The 22,311-nt window shown below is 38.3% G+C and overlaps 1 protein-coding gene across 1 annotated transcript in view; it reads left to right on the top strand.

Annotated features, from left to right (window-relative positions):
• Positions 1-450: 450 nt before the first annotated feature.
• GABRG2 (gamma-aminobutyric acid type A receptor gamma2 subunit) overlaps positions 451-22,311 on the top strand; it is a 72,288-nt gene continuing 50,427 nt past the window's right edge. The window contains exon 1 of the mRNA XM_026091336.1: positions 451-1,194. Within this exon, the coding sequence (XP_025947121.1) occupies positions 1,088-1,194 (107 nt within the window). The 5' untranslated portion in view covers positions 451-1,087. The remainder of the gene's footprint in view (positions 1,195-22,311) is intronic.

Below are 22,311 nucleotides of genomic sequence, written 5' to 3'. Positions count from 1 at the left end.
CCAAGTGCCAGTTCTAGCCTGCCTGAGGCACTCTTCCTCTTGGATGTCTTGGATAAGGTTCCCTGACTTTGTTACTTCCCTGATAGCAGCTGAAATTGCCTGTTTGGACAAAGGAATTTAGGATGCTGGTTCCAAAATTCAGCAAGGTCCAGCTTTTATAGCCACCTATTGTTTCCTTTCTCTCCAGGAGGCATTTCCTGTATTTGTCTAGCCTGATTTTATTAGGGGGAGGGGAGATGAAAACCTTGCATATTCTCCCTAATCCTATCACACACTAAATCACCTCATTCATACTGACTCCACCAATGCTGCTTTCCCCATTTCCTGAGTTACTTAGCAACAACCATCCCTCCCTTTTCCACTCCCCCGATCCATCCTTTTTTTTCTTCCCCTTTGCAACCACGATTTCCAGGCTGTTTAGAAAAATGAGGATGCTCAGCAGCGTAGGGCAAGCTTTTCCTTCCAACCTCCCTTTTTATGCCTGCCAATTCCTTCTCGCTTCCAAAATGAAAATCCAGGCTGCCTGCATATGTGTAATCAAAGGTTAAAAAGCACCCCGGCTGACACCACGCATGTGTTAATCTGTGCTGCAGCAGAGTGCATCATTTCCACTTTGACCTCAGAGTTAATCTGCATTCAAGCAGAAGCTCCATTGCTTTATTCTTTCTTTTCTTTTTCCTCTCGTTTACTCGTTCTCCTGGTGCACCGGATTTTGTTGCATGTGTGTGAGTGGTCCTGTAAATGTGTGCATGTGTACGTGTTTCTCCTTCCCTTAACTGTTTTTATTCTGCGAGTGTGTGTGTGTGAGTTTTTTTTTCCTCCCAGTTATATTATTCCTCTAGATTTGGAAGCTGCTGCCTGCTGCCTGAGCTGACATTTTTTGATTATATCTGCAAAGGGCTTGTGCAGATCTAATTTCTGCCCCCCTGCATATTAATTCCCGCAGCTGGGCGCAATGTATCATCCCACTGACGGGACCTGGTAGGGAGGGGGGGAGAACCACTACCAAAAAAAAATTAAAGAAGGGGACGGATCCATCTGCAACCAAGAGGAAAGGGGAAAAAAAGAGGGGGGGAGAAAAACAGAGATGATTCCTCCAAATCCAACAAGCCTGGGGAGCACTGCACTCTTGAATCCTGCATTTTCTCTCAAAATGATGGTGTGGGCACTTGTGCTGCTCTCTCTCATCCAGTGGTAAGATGTGCTTTCTGATTCTGTTTGTTGGGGGGGGAGAGGGAGGGCTGGGGGGTGAAGATGCTGTTTGCAAATTCGCAGAGCTGTAGTGCGAATGCCGAAGGTTTGGATAGTGGCATTACATTCATCTATCTCCTAGCAGCTGCGATCTTTCAGTGTTTTATTTCTCTTACATTGTTGTTGCTCTGAAACGGACAGGGAGGGTAAGCAGCGGGTGCAGATGATGGTGGTACGTGCCGGGTGTTTCACGGAATTTGATGCCATATTAATGAAGGCTTTTCTCGCTGCATTATTGTGTGCTACGGTGCCCGGAGTTAGCATACGCTGTGTTTTGCGGGCAGAATGTCAGTGCTGCCGTGCTCGTTTCCACCTAGGCAGCCGCATCATGGCTGTGCCTGGGCTTCGGGCTCCCAAGCGCTGTGCCTTTTTTCAATCCCTGCCGAGCCGGCGCCAGGATTTAGGACCAAGGACAGAGATCCAAGGCTCTGCACAGCCCTCCCGAGAGGGGCAGCTGAGTGCTGCCTGCATTTCCCCACATGCAAAATGCTTTTAACGCTGATGGAGCAAGCCAGGGGAGGTAACAGAGTGTTTGCTTGTCATAGAGTCAGGCATATTAGACAAATATTTACAACAGCATTTATCCACACGCACTGACACACATACTGGTGGAAGAAAACCTGTGCATGCTGCATATGTGTATTGTATACATAAATGCAAATAGGTAAAAATCTTAACAGCAGAGGAAGAAGGAGTTTCTCTGCGGATGAGTAGAAAGTGTGTGTTGGGGGGGAGTGAGCACTGCTGCAGTGCCAAGCGTTACGCTGAACTAGGCATTCTTGCACAAATTCGTGGACTGTGCATTTCACAGGTTAGATGAGAAAGTAATACTGCATTGCAAGTACCTGGCCTTTCAAGTGATATAGACTTTTTCTTCACAGTTGCACAAGCCCTGCTGTCATTGATACATTAAAGTTAGTACCTGCTCCCTTTTCTGTTATTAATGCTGTCTCCAGACAGGTTCCTTGTTCACATTCACCTTTTCTTCTCCCCTCCTTTCCCCTGGACACTACCACACTAAAAAGTGACTTCTGTTTGTTTGCTTTTTAGTTGGTTTGCTTAAGAAAAATGAGACTATGTAGTTGTACAGGTAGGATTTTATTTCTAAGCAAATTAAAAGGCCAAAACTATTGGCCAGGGAAATTAAAAGTTGCTCCTTTTTACAATAATTTTCTTCACGCAAAAAAGCTTGTGTGAAGAATTCCTGTGGAAAGAAATGCAAAATGGTTGAAAATGGAGTAGAAAGTGAAATAAAACTTGGAGAGCCTACAAGGAGGGATACTTTGTTATCTGGAGTAAGACAGCTGTAAGGTTTCTCGGATTTTGTAAGACTTATTTACGAACACTATGAATAGAGCAAAGGAAAATGAACTTTTACAGGATTTCAAGCAAGCAGTTCACCTGAATAATGTAGAGGTCTCCAGCTGAGGTGACAACACCTCTGTTTAAATTGTTTCATGTGTTTCTCCCTTCTTTCCCACTGGAAAGTGTGTTGTTTACACAAACACAGGATCTCAGATTATCTAACTATAAGACCTCCACTACAATAATCCCAAATAGTTATTTTAACCCTTTTTTTTCTTTTCAGTCATCTTGCAGATTAACATAGCCTGAGAGGAATTTCCCAAAATTCTTTCATGAGCTTTGAAAGAAACTCTTTGTAATGGAAATTAATGTTTTATCTCAGCAAAAGCTTCTGGTTTCTGTTCATAACCATCTGATAGCTGAGATGTTTCCCTCTGACACCTTCCTGACTTCATATTTTAAGGAATAAGTAGTATACAGACAAGAAATATTAAATAGACAAGATTAAAGAGGAAAAAATCTTCTTAGTGCTGTACGAAAATATTTTAGTGAACCAACCTGAAAACAGGATTTTAATTCTAAATCAGGACAACCTTCTCCTTCTGTGGTGGAAGCAGCCTTAATACCAGTTTTGGAAACTTATGGACAAAGACAGAGTTACAAAAGTTGATCCTAGATACTGTTTATTTATAACCAGGATGAAAGCTTGACTTTCTTAAAAACTCATCAAACACTTCAGAGGGAGGGGAATATCCTTGAATATCCTTTCCTTATGTGTCATTTGTTTTGGACATTCAAATTCCTAGAGGCCAAAGTGATCAAATACTAACATACGTGCTCCATGTTATGCACGTGAATAAATACATTGACATCAATCAGAGTATGTGCAAAAGTTTAAGTACTTGCAGAATTTGGCCAAGTAATTGAACAGATAAAAATAGATTACTAATATTTTGCAGAGCTTTTTTCCCATATTGATACAAACAATTTATTCTCTGCAGAAGTCAATTGTTGCACTTCATTGACATTTTAAAAGATTAGAGAAAGAAAAGAAAAGTTAGGGTATCATTCCAGCCTCACTGAAAGCAGTTCAAATCCTAGCACTGACTTCAGCAAACCATGATTTCACTCAATTCAGAACGTGTCATGCTACATCACTGCAATATTTTACCTTTAAAATAATTTTATATCACTGATTTTATCACACGGACAGAGCACATCCTTACAATTGTGCACACTGAAGTACTAAGAAGTGCTTTCATCTAGTTTATTTCTGTACCGCACTGCAAACTTCCCACATGAAGTTCCCCCGTCAGCCTCTCACTCAGCCTTGCCTTTGCTGCGTTGTTCAGTCCTCCTTCCGACTGGAGCAGTGGCTCAGTGAAAGCCTGCATTTCTGAAGGTTGTGCATTACAATACTGGGTTTTAGAGGAAGCACTTTAGAAAAGTAAATAAAATAGTTTAATATTTGCACTCATTGATATGGGGTTTAATTGGGACTAATATGTAATTAAATTTATTGAATTTATAACTGGAAATTAGCGTATGTTACCTGTAATACAGCTCTTTGACCAACAAAGTTTCTGGCAAATTTAAAGGTATAATCTAAGCATTGTTTACATATACATTTTGTTTGTTATTTTTGCATAGTCCTTAGGCTTAACAAACTGTCAGCAAAAATCACATGAACACAGTGCAGAGTAATGTCTGGCTGTGAAATGTTGGACTGTGAATACTTTTAATTTGTTACTGGTCAGTGCCCAAGTAGTCACATGGCAATATTTCTATGCTGCAGCTAGATACCTAAAATTGAAAACTGGCAAGACCTAGCTTAAAAAAGCACAAATTATAACTCATAACACTCATAATAACACCAAAATACTCTTGTGCATATGCACATATGTGTATTTTTATTAGCATAGTTACTCAATATGGGAATAAATAAAAATATTTTATTCTTGTAGAGCACTAGCAGTGTGAACTGGGTTCTTACGCTGTATGGTAAGAGATGTAATAACAATGATTAAAAGGGGCATGAATATCCCTGAACTGAAGAGCCATTTAGAATTACTGTAGAGGTTGCTAACATCAGTTTGGTATTAATTCTGCCGCTGTAGTTTCTCAAACACTAACTTCCAATACCTTCACACACTGTATAGCACTTATATTAAGTCAGATGTCCCATAGAAGTCACCTGGAGCACTGTTGGAATAAGAAGTTTCTCAGCAGGAGATTTTTCAAATAACAAGGAATGGTCCTAAGTAAACAAAATATCATGACAGAAAATGTGAATCTATGCGCTGTCCAACTATGACTTTATTATTATTGTCTATGTTACCATGAAACTGAAGGTTTAGTGCTGACTGGCCCAGGTACTCCAGTATTTGTTTCAACAGAGTTGAAAGCTGTCTGGGAGCAGCCTATTCACTCTATGTGAACATTTCAGGGGTGGCAAGGAAGGCAAGGCTGTCTTTGAGATTTTCCTTGCCATGCTGCATTCCTGACTGCTATCAAATACCACGTTTCGTCTTGGGCTACCAACTGATTCAAAGAAGGAACTTGAAACAACCATTACTGTGGTACAAAGTTTACCAAAAACAATGATCTAAACCAACAACAATTTGAACAACTATTAAAAAACTAAAAATCTCACTATCCCATTATTAATAACTTGATAGAGCATAAAATATAGACACTGTTTCCCTGCTGGCAAGTATATAAGTTTAGAAATGTGAGATAAGCCCTTTTATTAACATTTGTTTCAATGACTACACCACTTAGCCATAACTTGCATACCAAAATTCATATATTCCAAATCACTCTAGTGAATATGCCAAGAGATGTTAGAAAGTCAGAAAAAGGTTGAATCTCCGAAAATCTGAGAAGTAAAACTTGCTAATAAAAATGAAAAGTCTAAGATACAATTTTATACCTAACTATAGAAAAAATAGCATTAGTAATGATTCTAATCTTTTAAAGTAACATTTTCCATATGATTCATATTGTATGTCTTCTCCACAGCCTTCCAAACCATGCTTTTGGGTCTTAAGCTTGAAGTGTTGTAGGCTTGTATTGATCCAGAAAAAAATCTTGTTGACTTGGATTGTGGTTGCCTTCTTTTCCTCTTTGTGCTCCATTTGCTCAGTTGAGGTATGTCAAGATACTCTATAACGGTCACTTAGAAATTAGAAAAGGAAGTATTCTTCCTTTTCTAATTCATCTATTCATTCCTATTTTGACAGGAATTGGAATCAGAATTCATTCCTATCAGAATAGGAATGAATAGATGAAGAGAAAGGAAGTATATGTCTGGTCAAAGGAAACTCCTTCCAAGCCTCAGTCCCATTATACTTATATCTTAAATACTTAAGCAATAACCACCACTTTCTCAAAGAACTAAATTGTGAATAGAAAGCATAAATCATTAAAGGATTAGATAAAGCATTAGACAGTGGTGAGTAGTAACCATCAAACATGCTTATAGGAGAGCTGTGCTGATTTTTTCATATTTCTGTCTCATGCGCCTGCTTAGGGTGTGTGCTGATCAGTACAGTACCTTGCTGAGATACGTTCAGGTAAGCTCCAAAACAGAGGCAGTTTAAAGGACCCAAGTCAATGGCTGGCACTGTCCTGCACCATGGAGATGTACTAGCCCGTTTGAAGCTCGCTCAGCACCCTGTAGCCTTTCCCTTATTATGTTCAGCCACTCAAACAGTAAAATTTTATATATTCCTAGATACAAAGAGTGTATTAGGGTACTAGTTTGTTTAATCATCTGATTATTTTTGCAAGCATTTAACAGAATGACTAGAGTCTACTGTGATTCTCTGCTTCACTGGTGGAGTCTGAATTTTGGCCTTGCAAATGCCTGTAACTGCAGCCACACTCACAGTCATACACAGACGAAGAGACAGACTATGTGAAAACTGCAATCAAGCATACAATGCTACCTGAGGGCTGACTTCATATGAATTTGGGCTTAGAAGATATATATATATAATAAGTGGTTAACGTAGGGATTTTAGAACAGAAGTTTTTAAAATTTTCATGCTTCCTCGCCTCTCTAGTGCTGTACATATTTCATGCATGTTTATTGTACCATAAACTCCCTTAAATACAGATTTGACTGTCCATTTTCCCAGTGATGTTTGCTGAGAAATCAATGCCCTATCCTATAGTTAATGATGAAAATCTCAGCAATCTTAGGAATCTCCTCAAATGATGGGCCTAGCTTTATCCCCTGCTTGACCCACTGAAGTCAGTCTGTTGCTGACATAAAAGTCAGGACCTACACAGTATGATTTCTTATAGGTAGTTGTGTATTCCTAAGTAAGAACTGGGAAATAACCCAAAGTTAGATTATAACTCAATAAGAATCTTCAAGAAGTGTTTCTTACACTGCATAATGCTTTTACTCTTTGCAAAAAGCTTTCAACCTACATTCCTGCTAACTGATTTACAACAGCTATAAAACACTTTTTTTCTATCAGGGTGAAATTTATTCTGTTTAAAGATTAGCACAATATGTATCAAGTATTTACACTCCACTTCAGCTCACAGACTGTAACGCAAATTAATCTTAAGTGGTGTATAGGTCTTGTGCTGGCCCTCTGGACATAAAGGAGTTTCTCCATTAAAGAACAGGACTTATTTTCTGTGAATGGAAGTTCTGAACAAAATCTAGGAAGACTTTCTGGCAGTAAAAGTGAAAAATACATGTTTGTTTATCTCTTTTTAGACAAGATGTAAAAAACGATGATAGAAATATATGTCCAAGTAACTTCACCAGAATTAGAGGTGTACTTCTGGACTCAAAGCTGGAGGTTGTTTTCCTTGAACAAGTTACATGCACTATATGTTGAATAAAAACACTAAATTCCTGCAGGAAGAACCAATAAAGATCCACAAGTTCCAGAAAAAAAAGTCCAACACCATGGTCAGGTAACTATAAGGATTATTAGGGAAGGAAGAGCCTGTTTCACAGAATGAGACTAAATGCAAACTTATTGAGCACTAATGAAATTAGAGAATACGATTGCACCAATGAATATATCCAAAGTAGAAAAAATAGGGTGAAGAGGTATCTTATCTGAAGGGTAAAAGTGATATAAGAATGGAACAGCATAAACTGGCCATTCTAAACACGCTGATTTTAGACTTTAGACTCAATTCTGATGGCTTAAAACCTAATGTTCATTGCATGTTTCCATTTCACACTGGATTATGGCCCCAACCATAATGATGCTAATAAAAAGTATACTGTGAGAGTCTCAGTTCCCTGATGTATACACCTATGGAGGCATATTATCCTTACAGGCATTTTATTTAGGTGAATTCCTGTGTCAGAAGTGCTCCAGTGCAATCAGTAGAAGCTTTGCTGTTCTCTGAATTGGATCCAGTTTTCCATGCATGATGTCCAGAAGTAATCTGCTTGGTTTGACTCCTCTAGTTAAAAAGAAATTCAGTTTTGCTTTATGCTAGAAGGTGGAGAAAACTCCATTTAATTTTATCTTTGGAAACTAGAAAATAATATTATTTGGTTTTAAACATGTCATGCAAAGTGTTAGAAATTCATTTATATCAGAAAGTGTAACCATCTCCTTCAATGTGAGAGTGAATTTATATGAAAACTATAATATTTTTTTCATCCATATGGAAAAGGAGTAGGCAGAGGGAGATAGTGGGTACATATTTTCACAAGTCCCAGCATCTGCCAACAGGCTAAGATAAACTGAGGTAAAGGAGGGGTGAAAGTGGTAGGTTGAGAAAGCAATTGAGGGAACAGTGAGGATTATATCTACTGTGATTCTGGGGTATTCGTATAGTTGTGACTAGAATCTGATACAGGAGTCTCGTCAGACTGAATAATGGGTATTCAGTCTCACACACAGTGAAATCCTCTTATTTATATGACTGGGTAATATTTTTAATGTAACTTCTGTTACACAGAAAAGAAGAGGAGGGTTTGGTGCTGCTGAAAGCCAGCAGTGGGGAGAAGTAATTCAGAGACTGCATAAGCGTAAGAGAAATCAAGCAAACACCTTCCCATATAAAAGGCTATCTCAACTGCATAATGCTTTACCACAGGATGTCCCAAGTGACACAGAAAAAGTTGGCTACAGAAGCATTATTTGTTGTGCCTTATATAAAGAACATAGAGCACCCAATGAAAGCATCATTGGCTGGGCTGAAAACTTACAAAAAACAGTATTCTTTCTACTCAGTACAGTAGCTGCGGAGCCCAAAGGTTTATATAGATTCAAAAAGAAGAAAAATACATCAAGGGCCATTAAACTCCGTGGCAACACTTCATTACAGGAAATCTCTAGCTGCAGGTTTCTGGAAGCCGAGAGGTTTTACCAGGGAAGTATTACTATATGCTTGACCTGATCTTTTGCTCTTAGCTAGGTTTGTGCTATGGGCATTTGTCAAAGGCAGGATATGGGGCAAGATATATGGTTGATTTGACCCAGAATAATCATTACATTATCCTCTTATGTCTGCAAAGTGATGGCAGGTAATAGAATTTCACTTATTTATACAAGAATCTCAGTGCAACAAACTATTAAGTATACACTAATATGCAAGTCAAATTTTCTTATCTACAAGATCAGTTATATTTTTTCAGATTTTGTTGAAGGACATTTTCACACATAATTATTAACGTACAAGACAATGTGTAGGCCTAACTGTGAAATCTGGTCATTATATATGAAACTAAATGTTACTTGTAAAAGATGGGACTTTCATCTGTTTGCAGACAGGCAGCAAAACATTAAAGGAATCACACTTTAACAAAACCCAAGCCAACGTATACGGATTATTACCATAAACGAAATGTCAATATGTGGCAAGAAACTATTTTAAAAAATGAAGGAGAATAATGAGCATTTTGAAAGGAATGGAATGAGAAGAAGTTATCTATTTTTTATGCTTTCATTAGCTCTTTCCAAACAATGCAGGTAATCATGTATGAAATTGTATTTTTTACTGAATGTCATCTTGGACTCTAGTGTGAACCCTTGAGATGAAAGGCTAGCTGGTCTCCGAGCCATTTACTTCTGGTTCTGTAGAGTGATGATGAGAAATGCATTTTAAAGAGGATCGATCTCATGCTTACAGAAAATAACCCTCTGACAGAATTCCCTGGAAATCAGTGGGTGATACCAGAAAATGAATGTTTTTCTTCAATACTGATTCAATGTTATATTGTGTACCATAAATAGCATGTTCTAGTCATATGAGGCTTTTGTTAATCTGTAGTAAGATATCTTCAGATATAAACAGAAGTCTGACTGCTGTGACAGATTGAGGATTATCCACTAAATTGCACTTCCGCTTAACTTATCCTGCAGAAAAATGTCCCTTAGATTACTTCACCAGAGAAAAGAGAAAAAGAGAAAGAATGAGAACAAGATCAATTAAGAACAATTCATATTAATGAGACAATTTTAGAAAGCCTTATTAAACTAATCAATATGTTATTCAATATATTATTAAGTACTACTGCACTTCTGGGACCCTCTGGCCCATGCATACTTGATAGAGGAACTGTGCCACCAAACCACACTCAATTATCCCCAAAATGGTCAGATAAAGAGATCAGTTATTTCTTGACCACTTCTTGTAGAACCCATAAAAGGATGCTATAGGACGTGCTCTGCTTTTCCTCTCCACAAACTGTTGAAGACACAAAAGACTTCACACTGCAGATTAATACTAAAAGGGCTTCAACCAGCTGTACAGCAAATACTGGAGCAGGTAAAGGAGAATGGTTTATTAAGAGGGCCGCAATCATCATAACTTTTTGATATCCTGAACTACATCTCTGGTTTCAACATTTATAGGCCAAAGGGCCATTCTACCTAAATTTAGGCACTCAGGCTGCCTCTGTGTGCTGAAAACAAATCTCCTGACCTAAAAAAGTCAATAATGCAGTTCTATATTCAAATCGCTAGCTCATGCTTATTTGTGGCAATGGACACTGTTTTAAAAAACAATTATGAAGTCATGGCTCCAAAGAGATACCAGTCTAAGGGCAAACAAGCACACGAATGTCAGTGAATGAAGAATACCACTAAATAATCAATATACAATTCAAATTACAGTCAGCTTGACTCTCTAGAGGTGAATCACTGATATAGATGAGTCCCTCTTAGAGGGACTTAATACGGAGAATAAAAACTTTACAGACACTATGAACAGAGTGCAGAAGAGAAGGAGATACAGAAGTGATTTATAGAATTAGAATTACACAATGTTTTGAATATAGTGACAAGAAGCCCAGTACTACTTCAAAGAGGAAAGCAGCACTGGGATTCAGAAAGACAAGCTATGTGATCAAATTAACAAAGATGATGAATGCAGGGCAGCCTTTTGTATGAAAAGAAGTTAGGTTGTGTGTATGTTTTGGAAGTTAGAGAGAAGGGAGGTTCAGCTCTCTTAGGAGAACACAAATGAGAAAATTGATAGTGGTTCTTGGTTATGCAGTAAAAGCAGAGAGAAGTTCCCAAAGTAACTCCCTACCGTAAACAGCTTTGGTGAAAGGAGTGGCGATGCGGTAAGAGGGTTTGGAAGAGAAGATGAGGATTGTGATCCATGTAATGGCATTTACAGCCAAGAACTGTCTTAGCAGCTGAACTTGAAAACTGAGAAAACACCCTTCCACTTCTGTGTAAAAAACTGAAGTAATGCATTTTGTTCCTACAGCCTGTGAACCCAAGTCTGTTTGTGCATTACAGTTTGGTTTTGTAAGGTAATAGATGAATCACTATTTTCTTGGAAGATGAGGATTTGGAAGAAGAGAAGGTTGCCAGTGGTAAAATGCTTTGACAATCTTAGAATAAAAACATAAATACTGCTGCTTTTTTATTGGACCAAAATAACTAACTAGTGTCAAAGACTGCATTGTAGTGAATAAACATCTATGGATATTTGTAAGCATTTTGGGGCAAGGACAATCAACATTACATTCATAATGTTTTCTTATTTTATTTTCCTAGTTTCTAAAGGAAAGGCTCAAAAACCTCACTAAGCTGCTTTAAAGACTTAAAGTATGTGCTTAAAATGACTTAAAACCTTAATAAATCTCTAATGTAGCACATGAGATTAAACCACTACAAATCTTGAAGGCAAAATTCTTAACTTCCAAGTCCAGTGTAATTAATCAGGCTCCAAGCCATATTTAAGAGGCACTCATGGGCAAGATAAAAATACTGTTCCCTACCCCTGGTTGTCTTGATACAGAGCCACAACTCTGCCTCCTTGATGTCAAACAACTTGTAGAACTACAATACCTGTATTTTCCCCATGTGAGGACAGTGTTTCTTTCTTCTCACAACATGCCACCACTGCCTCTAGAGAGCATTCATTTCTCAGTAAGAGCATTAACCAATTCCAAATTATTCATTGCTATTAATATCCCACCATTTTTAACACTTGACCCTGGGTAGACTCCTCAGTAAGCATTATTTCTATAATGAGTTCCAGAATTTACTATTCAGTCGTCTAAGGATTATCTGTGTGAAAACAAACCATATATGGATTTGATTTGAAAGGGGAATAGGAATAATTTTAACCTTAAAGATTTCAGAAAGTGGATTTTATTTTAAGCTTTGCAATAAAATTTGTCTTTGGCCAGAGACCAAGAATTTTAGCTCACATGGCAACTTTGAAAAAGTTCTAAGTGTGTGAAGATTTTTATAGAGTATTAGAAGAGAAAATTATTTGCAGCTTTAATTATATCATTTGTTAAGGGAAAAAGAAAGAGGAAACATACTATATCTGTAAAATCAATTATTCTGTTACGGTCCCCAAAGCAGTATCTATCTTATTCTCTCTATATTAGATAAGCAGCAGAAGTGATTTAATTTGTTGTAATATGTATTTGGATTAAAGAATGAGAAACATCTGTTATCTATAATTGTGTTACCTACATGTGCAATGTTCTAAGTTCCCCAATAAAATAGTAATGAAAAGATTTAATGAACAAATTGGAAGCTTAATAACCAAATTATGTCCGACCATAAATAGTACAAATCTTAAATAGGACTTAAATAGGACTTGTCATTTTAGTTTACCTGCAAGACTTCCACACAGCACATGAAAAATGTATTTCCCTAAGAGAGACTTCATGTCTGCCAGTGACAGCTTGGGAGACAGTGGCTGAGAGGCAGCTAAATGGGTGCAATCCTGCAAGGTTCTGAGCATTCTGGCCTTCATCCAGGAAAGCACTTTTACTTCTGTTGAAATGTTTACTAGCATGGTTTTCTGCATCAGGACCAGAATACTGAGCAGTTAGCAGTGTGAAGAACATAATCTGACAGACGTAAGCAAAAAACGCCAACATTGCCAATACGTGTATTCAGGTTATATCATCTCTTCTAAATTATTTTACTGGGAATGTTCCCTGGAAAACTGTAGGGCTTGGCATAGTACCTGTTCTTTACTTAACAAAATATTTTCAGGCATATTCGCCAAAGTTCCAAGAGTTTCAGGAGAACAAACTGCATTTAGAAGCTTCCAGCTTCACTGGCTTCCCGGGGAACTGCTTCTCAGCAACACTCTGCCAAGTATTCTGCACAAGTCTGTGGCTCAGAAGAAAGCATTAGACCTGTAGCAAATGAAACTGAAGATGGATTTATCTATATGGGAGATAGGCTTTGAGCAGTAAAACAAACAAACAAACAAACAAAATCCTTCCTTAGCTTCTGCTCATGTTGCATTAATTTTAGAATTTTTCCCTCTTTCCAAGTTTTCAGGTCTCCATCCTCACCTGATGGCCCCATCTGACATTCACTCTAGCCATGAAAAGACTCTTCCTGTTTTTAAAGATCAACGATGCAATTTGGATAAGATCCACCAAGGACCAATGTAATCTCTGAATCATCTTGGTGTTGTCAGGTGTTCTACATTTTTTACTCAAGATCCCGCTGTACCAAATCAAATCAAAGCAATTCCTCTGTACCCACAGGGAACAGGGGGCTGAAACCATTCGCCTTTTCCCGATTACCCCATGCTCAGTTGGCCTGAGACCCAGTGCTGCTGCCCTAAAGTGTCTTCATGGATCTTGCCTCAGGGCTCATGAACTCCACGGCCCCTATAAATGACACGATGTGCATGTGGTGCTGATGTCTCTGAAATGGAGCGCCCAAAGGCTGGGGCTGGGCTAATGCAAGGCAAGCTAGTAATGTCAGAAAGCAGCAGCTGCTTGTCATTGCTTGGCCTCATGCCCGGTCACCTTTAAAGCTTACTGCTGGCACAGTGGCCTTGGTGGATGCTCCCCAGGAGCTCTGAAAAAGGGGCCATGGAAACCTTGGGGGCCTGGACACTGTGTTCTGAATACATGGACATTTTGTTTTACATTTGAAGAAGGCTCTGCAGCACATTTGCTGGATCCATTGATTTAGCCACAGCCTAAAGCTGTAGTGAAGGGGGCGGGGGGTGAAAAATCCTCTTACATAATTCGTCTAACTGAAGGAAACATTTTCACCTTTGTGTCTCTTCCTGTACTTTGCACAGTTCTCCATGGTATCTTCTGCATTCTGCATTATTCTATTGCTAAATGTATTTTGAAACTCTATTTACCTGAGTCTGCATCTCTGAGATCTTGATGTGGTTTTGCCCCTCTAGGAATTTCAGAAATAAGTCAGTAATAGTTGTACCCTGCAATCTTTGTTCTCTGTGAAGTTTTGCTTAGTAATATTTTTGGAACATGTTTATGGCTACATCCACTGCTATTTCTAACCCTAGTAGCCAGTTCCACACATTAATCAAACTCACTCACATGCCCTTTCTTAGCTTCTGCTTGTACTCTGTTACTGTTCTGATTCTTGCCCTCTTTCTGAGTTATGAAGCATCTGCCTTTCTCTGTCCCTGCGTATCTTCTATTTCTGAATTGAGCTCCTAGCAGTTTTCTCTTTAAAAATTTCATTCTTTTTGCAACAACAAACTTCCCTGTTTGATCAGAAGTGGAGCAATGACAATTAATAAAATAAAATTCCAATATATTTATGAGGGAGAGTCAGAAAATGTGTACCAAAATATTTCTGGAGGAAAAAAGAAAAGCCTGGGAAGTATATGTTTGTGTGTGTGTGTGTGTGTGTGTGTGTGTGAGAGAGAGAGAGAGAGAGAGAGAGAGAAACAGGAATTGCTCCTACTTTCTTGGTGTTTTGACTAGCTTTAACAGTCGCACTTAAATATAAGGGACTGGAAGACAGGCTTTGCAATGATCATTATGCCTAATGTCAAGCCCACTCAAATGTCAAAAATCTGAGAGCTACATAGAATTTGCATGTTATGTGCCTTACATTTTTACTTATCGGAGACTGATAGAAGGGGCAAAAATGGAGAAATAAGACACCAGCTGAATGAACCCATCCTGAGTTTCTTTTCAATAAAGTTGTTGAGTCAGCTTATTATTTATTAGTTATCATCATTAAAACAATTCACCAGTTTTCAAAAAAGAATGTGAAGTTCTTGCATAAAAAGCTGAATATAATTGATAGTGAGATTTTCTTTCTATGGAGTAGATAGCCAAAGCATATGTTTCACATCTTTTTCTATACCATGGCATTTCTTTCTGAGAAATATTTGTCATCTTGGGGGCATAAATAGGAAAGGAACAGGTTGCAACTCTGCATCAATATCACCCTGGAAGGGCCATTTATGAATTATAACTGTGTAGCCCTGCAATACAGCATTGCCACTGCTAATAACAGGCCATAAGCTTTCTGCTGAGTTTGCAAGGCCTCAGGACTGAGGCTTGTCAGGCCTGCTCTGACTGAACTTTTCTTGACCTCCCTGCAACTTTGTTTTACTTGGTTTAGCTGTGACAGCAATTTCTCTAACTGACCAGCTGTCTATGGCTAATTTGTTTCACTTTTATTTATCTTTGCACGGCACAATCATAGGTTTAGGTAGCAAGCAGTTACTCTGCAGAAGAAGACTCTAACACAATGATGGCGTGTAGAGGGTTGCAAGCCTGGTACGACAGCCACAGCCTGGAGAAGTGGAGACTTGGGATGTAGCATAGAGGAGTACGGGTATGGGGTGATATGAGATGGGGCACAGGCTGGCACTGGACACCCCACAGCTATAAACAACTCACCAACGGTCAGTTAAAGAATTCAGACCTGGACAAAACTGGTTTAGGGGTAACAAAGAGAACAAAGCAGTATCTAACATAGGCAACATATACAGTAAACTCAGATGTAACATGGAAACGCAGACCAGTGAAGAAAGAGCAAAGGTGTAAAAGCATGTTAGCAAGTATATAAAAATGAAACTGGCTGAGATAGTGTTAGCCTCCTTCTTCATTTCTTCAGTGTCAGGGTTAGATCACCTAGAGGGTCTCCAAAAGAATTTTGCCTTCAGAAATGCTCAGTTGTTTAAACAAGAGGAACCACCAGTCTAACCCTTGGACCAAATGTCCTTCCCTGCAAGTGGTTTGAATTTATCCAAAGGATAAGTCTTTGATGGGATCTTTGTGTCTTCACACGGGACCAGAGCCCATTCTCTGTATAACTGAAATGGGGGCTTCCAGTTTATTTCCTCTTAAAGGCATCTAATTTTTGCACACCAAAGTCTCTCTGCAAACTAAACAAACATGTAAAAAGTCGTCACATACTTGAGAGATTTGCTTCAGGACTGCTCTACTGCTCTGAACCAAAACACTAATACAGACACAGCCTTGTGAGGGACACAACATGCGAGGCTTATGGAAGGAGCAAATCTACCAAGTCAGAAAGCAGCAGCAGAAGTGTAGAACTGAAACTTGATTCCTGATAGTCTTTTACCATGCAAAGATGGAAGAGGAATTCTGCAGATAAAGATCTATCAGCTCAGATGCTACCTGATGAAACCTGGCTCCTCTGACAGCTCTGTGAAAACCAGTTTCTGCCCCTAACAGTTACACTCTACAACATGAGTATCCAGAGACCTTTTGTTTTTTTTCTTACTCTGTTGCCTGATAATAATCACTCAGTCTTCTGAGATATATTGAAGTTTAATCCATGAATGCTTTTGGATATGCTTTTCCATTGCCAAGTGATCTCATATCAGAAAAACTTAAGAAGTAACAGTTTTGGAAGAGATTTTTAAAAATATTTCATTGAATAATTTATTTGAAAAATATTTACAGAATGTATCAGATCTTCTCTGCAGAATACCACTGATATCTACCATGGGAAAAGGTTCTGCAGCTCCTTTCATGGGGCACTGCGAATAAAAGAATGTTTTTCTTGTTGCCTTCACTGGTGGGAAGAAACACAACCAGCCATTCCCTCTGAACAAGGCAGCTAATATCCTCTTATTTAAGAATGGGAGACTGAAATATAGCTCTAACTGCACTATTAGATTATGTCCTGACCTACTCTTTTGTGGGGAAAGTTTTCTTCAGCTCCAATATGAAGGAAGAGACTTCCTACAACATAAGGTGCTACTTTGTGGGATGAAAAGGTCAGAAAATTGCCACTGAATAATCCTGTCTGGGTGCATATAAACAGAGAGGTGCTGATGATCCTTATCCAGAAGCTAAGATATGCACACACCCTCAGAATTAAGGAGCTCCGGACATGAAGCCATCCCAATAATACCAACCACAGAGGAAAGTCCATTAGAATTCCATAACAAAACCAACACAGGCCACTTTATCGGAAAAAAATAAATTACATGTGGGTATATTCAGACACACTTGTTGACAATTTTCCTGCTCAGCTGACATAGAGACATTAACTTGCCACTTACACTCTTAATGTATCACACATCTACCCTGTGATCAGGACTAAACTCCACAACCACCCCTGCACAGTCTGTTTCATGAGCATGAGTGCAAACAGTGTCTTGCATGATATAAGTTAGTTTATCTGGGAACACATGGGTTACTACTGGTTACCATGCATTAAAAATGAAGTGAAATCAGAAGCATTGTTAAAAAAAAGAACCCAAACAGTTTGGTTTTCACTATTTGCTTACACTCATTTTGTGAATGAGTTTGCTTCATGATGAGTTAATTAAAGAGCTGTGTGTGAAACAGCCATCCTCTGTTCATTCAGCTCTTTCTTCAAGACATGTTTCTGTCTGATAAACATTTCAGTAATGATCCTTCCATGATCTGAAAGGAGCAAGAAGTAAGGATATACTCAGAATAAACAAAAAAAGACATGCTATACTGTTTTTAATTATATATTTGACTGTTCCCCTAATCATCACTTGCTTTACAGAAGATAGGGGCTATAATGTGGCTGCTAAGTGTGATGACAGTATGATTCCCAGCAATGCAATCTCATTTCCAGCAAGGCATGATCAGTGATTATTTTTTCCTTCCTAATACAATGGTTTGCCATCATGTCTAGTCTTTAGCAAAGGCAAATAGTAAGGAACATATTTGTGCCTATTTATGTTGTAAAACTGGTATGCAGAGACAATATAACTTATCTTCACCAACACCTTTCAGCAAAAAGCACATTTACAACATGAAAATAGATTTGTTCATAAGCGATGAGGTTAAGATTAGCTAAAGTCCACTCAGGTAGGAGATGCAGTCCAAAGGTGTCTCCGGGTGACAGAAACACATTTGCATGCAATAATACTGTGCTAGCATAGTGGAATAAGATAATTCGATGCCCTACTTGAATCAATTAGCAGGAGTGGGAACTGTAGGAAACCTGAGGAGTGGGTTTACTTCAGCAGGAGCTCTGCTGAGCAAGCCTCAGGGGTGTTCATTCGGGCACAGGCAGACCTGAGGACAGGACTTGTGAGAGTGGGGATGCCAGTTCTAGGAAACAGGGTGGGGTGTCTCTACTTGGATCGATGTCTTAAGCTTGATTGATAATCTGCAAACTAAAAGGAAAAAAGAAAAATGTTGCCATCATGGATTGCTAAAAAACTTGTTTTGCTTTCCTGTATCTCTGTCTGAATTTACGAACAGCTTAATTAGGCCATTGACATTCCACTGTCCAGAGTAGACACTGTTGACCTTGCAGTATCTTTGCTCTCGCACAAGATCAGGATCCCCATGAAACTGAGGCTGTACCCTCAGTCAACAGCACAAGACAATCTAATAGCTGATAACGAAGGAGACAGGTTTGGAGAACAGGACTCCTACTGACAAGCATTACCTGTAATATCCTTGGCTACAGAGGTGCCTCAGCACTGCATGTTTACACTAAATTTCAACACTAACAAATGATTTCCTGATGTAAAATAAGTTACTTCTCACTTTCCTGCACTTAAGCCATAAAAGGAACACCCTAGTTCAGCCCTGCAAGAAGACGAAAAGACTGTAATCTCTTCTTTATTCTGTGCTCTGCGTAGGGATATTCAAGTTCTAATTCTTTATGTCCAAATTGCATTGTCATTTCTGTTGGATTATATGCTATTCTGAGATCAGTATTATGTAGTACAGATGCAGCAATAATCTCCAGATCAATGACTTTTTTAATGTTACCCCATAAAGAATATGCGAAAAGAAAGGAAAAAAACCAACACTTTGTCTTCCCATGAAATTTTTTTTAACCTTGTTAATGGTAAAAAATAGAATCATGTCTAACAAATGGCTTTTTCAAAGATGAGGAAGGCAGATCTATGGCATTTATTTGTTTCCTGATCTTAACTAAGAAATCCATTGTAAAACTGGTGGAGCAAGGGAACTTTTTTTTTGCCATTCTGATTGCTTATAGCTTTGCCTTTCTAGTGATATTTATGACAGGATTGTCAGGCACAAATCACTAGGTGCTCTGTACAGTGGGGTATTATTATCCCAGTGTTTATCAAATGACTTGGCTAAATACAGCAAGTAAAAGGACATAGGTCCTTTAACTGGGATAAGCATCCAATGTTCCTGATTCCCAGCCACTACTCTGTTGTGTTTTGCTGTGTACTAAGAGATACAGAAGATGGGAATGAAAACATTCACTGAGGGGTTTCATTTGAATGAGGATTTATATTCTGTTTAACTTGAATTTTAAAGATCACATCTAGGGGCAAATAAAAGGTATTCTAAATCTCAAAAAAAGGTTCAGGAGGGTTATTCAATATGCAAAATTGCTGAAATTTGTGGCATCTCACATGTTTGATTTTAAACATTGACAAACAATGCTGTGAAGTTGACTATATCATGAATGATTGATCCAGAAGTGATTTCTCTCTAGGTGAAATTGCCATGCTGACAAAATACAGAAAAAAAGTTGTGCAAGTATTCTGTCAAAACATGAATAAGAGTCCCTCATAGGATATTACAGAACAAGAATCTTTATTTTTTCATTTTTCATATTTAATGAGCAATAGCATTGTTTTTCTGAGTTATTGTTGTTTAAATAGACGGTTGGAGGGCACTTGTGTTTTCCTAATCTTAGTCACTGAGATTAAAATTAAACTCTTTGTGCCTCTTGTTGAATTATAGTGAGATTTCTACCTTATTTGGGAAGAGAAATTACATATAATGTAACAGATGACAATTTGATATAATAAAATGTAGCCAGGAAAGATGATAAGAGCTCACACTAAAAAACACCTAGTCAGATCACATTTCAGTAATGGCCATTAACTTAACTCCATTTCTTGAGCTCTGCCAGCTACAGCTGAAATCTACAGGAGCTGAGTAATAGCAAAAGGAGACGATCATGCCCAAAGTGCCTCAGACTTCACATGCAGAGATGAATAGAACAGTTTTAAAAAAGAGAGAGAGAGAAAAAAAAAGGACAAAAAGAAGAAAAAACAAAAAATAAATCTTCTAAGGTTCACATAATTCCAAGGCTACAACTTTTACAATTAGATACAAGTAGAAGATAAACCTAAGCAAAACCTATGATGCAGAAGATAGCTGAGATTATTTCTCCTTTTTCCGCTCATTTCTATCTAATGCTTACTTTCCCTGTGGAACCTCTGGCTGCTCTTAAATGCTTGCTGTTTAAATGTGTAGCGATAACAACTGTAAGAAGAAAAGAGATATGCAAGTAGATTACATAATCTCCAGCAAATAAAATGTAAGAAAACATATTCATACAAAATTTCAGCTCAAAAAATTTGAAATAATCGTCTTAAGTTATGGGGGCTTGTCTGAATCATGCGATCACATCCTAGACTCCTCCAGAGTTCTTATAAGTATAAATGTTGCTCTTCCAGCTCAGGCTGTTCAGAATGATTGATGTGTGCTTGTTTCTATAATTGTCTTGCCTGTTCCTTACTGGCTATACATGTTGTTTCATTCCTCTGCTTTTTGCTAGCCTCCCTGGGGGTAGCCTGTATTTCCTATCTTTGCCAGAAAGTCTCATATTGTAGTGTAATTCCATTTTGGTCAAATATATCAGTCTACCCTGACAGACCTGAAGATGGAAGTCCTTTATCAACTTACTCAGCCAACATGCCTCAACTTTCTGTTGCAGAAATTGCTTCTAGATTGTCTAGAAAATAGACATTTCAGTCTCCATTCCCATTTGGTTCTTTGCCAAGACTGCTAACACTGTTGTTTGCTTCTGGTAATTTTGGTGACAATGGCCATAAGCCCATTTAGTTTATACTAGAAATATTTAAAACATGACAATGACCTTCATGTTTATTCTCAACTTGAATACAGTCAATTGCATAGATGCAACTACTCACAGGCCAATTTTTCACTACAGTGAATTCAGAGTAGAAAACACTGTAAATACTATAAACAAGGGTAGCACTCTCAATAACTACACTCCAAACTTTTTTTTAAAAAAAGCACTTCACAAACTTATAGGCATCAAACAAAATTAAGTTGAATTTTTCATTTTCAACTTTTCTATGTAAACACTCCTGCTGTAGTCAAATTCAGCTGAATCCGCATATATGGAAAGTAGATGCGTTAAGTGCAACTACTAGGGGCTAAAATTTATGATGTGATAACGAGCAGTAGCTAATGTGAGTGAATGTCTTGGGGCGGATACAGAACGGCTGCAAGATAAACCAGTCTGCTAAGATTGACAGTTTTACAGTGGCTAATAAAAAACCTGAATGCCATGCAATATTTTAGTAGAAGTCAGCAAAGAGATTTAAGAACTGGACTGCGTTACTCGAAATGGCTGACAAGTGCCAGTGAGGATGATGTGAGCTGCTGAATGACTGGAGGAAGGCCTGTAAAACCCATAGTACGACACTTGGTTGCTGTTTTGCCAGATACTATCTCACGCAGTGCAAAGAACAGTGCAAATATTCACCGGAATTGGACTAGGCTTAAAAACTCAGTGTAGGCATAATTTTCAAAAATGACTTAGCATGGATTGCTTGACTGCTGGCAATCCAGGGTCTTCATGTACTCTCAGTCATCTGCTGGGAGCACTCATCTGTGCTATTCCAGTGATTCCCGCGTTTAGAGCACTCATTCTGCAATTTGTGGGCTCAGTCCCTACTTAAGTGTTTCAGCTATAACTATTTTTTGTGAGAATTGCAGTATTATTTTTATGCTTTTTTTCTTGTTCACTTCAGTACCTCTGTGACTTAGGAATGACCGAGAAACTGAGCTTTATTTTGTTTTTAAGCAGTGCTCCTGGTTGTGAAGGAAAGCTGACAGATGTGTGCCGTTTCTCATTTCTGACAGCATTTTCTGTTATGTTAGCAATCTAGGACTTTAGTCTAATCATTTTATGAGAAGTTTACGAAGCACACCATATTTCTTTTTGAGTATTTTAAATGATTTGAACAGTTCAAGGAATGATAGCTTTAGAAGTAGCAATTGTCTAGCAAATAAACGATATAGTACAGGTGACTTACCTAAAATCCAACCTACTGAAA

This window comes from Apteryx rowi, unplaced genomic scaffold, assembly GCF_003343035.1.
Source record: "Apteryx rowi isolate R43461 unplaced genomic scaffold, aptRow1 scaffold_90, whole genome shotgun sequence".
Classification (NCBI taxonomy): Eukaryota; Metazoa; Chordata; class Aves; order Apterygiformes; family Apterygidae; genus Apteryx; species Apteryx rowi.
The sequence above is the reverse complement of the archived record's forward strand: the minus strand, read 5'-3'. Positions and strand labels throughout refer to the sequence as shown.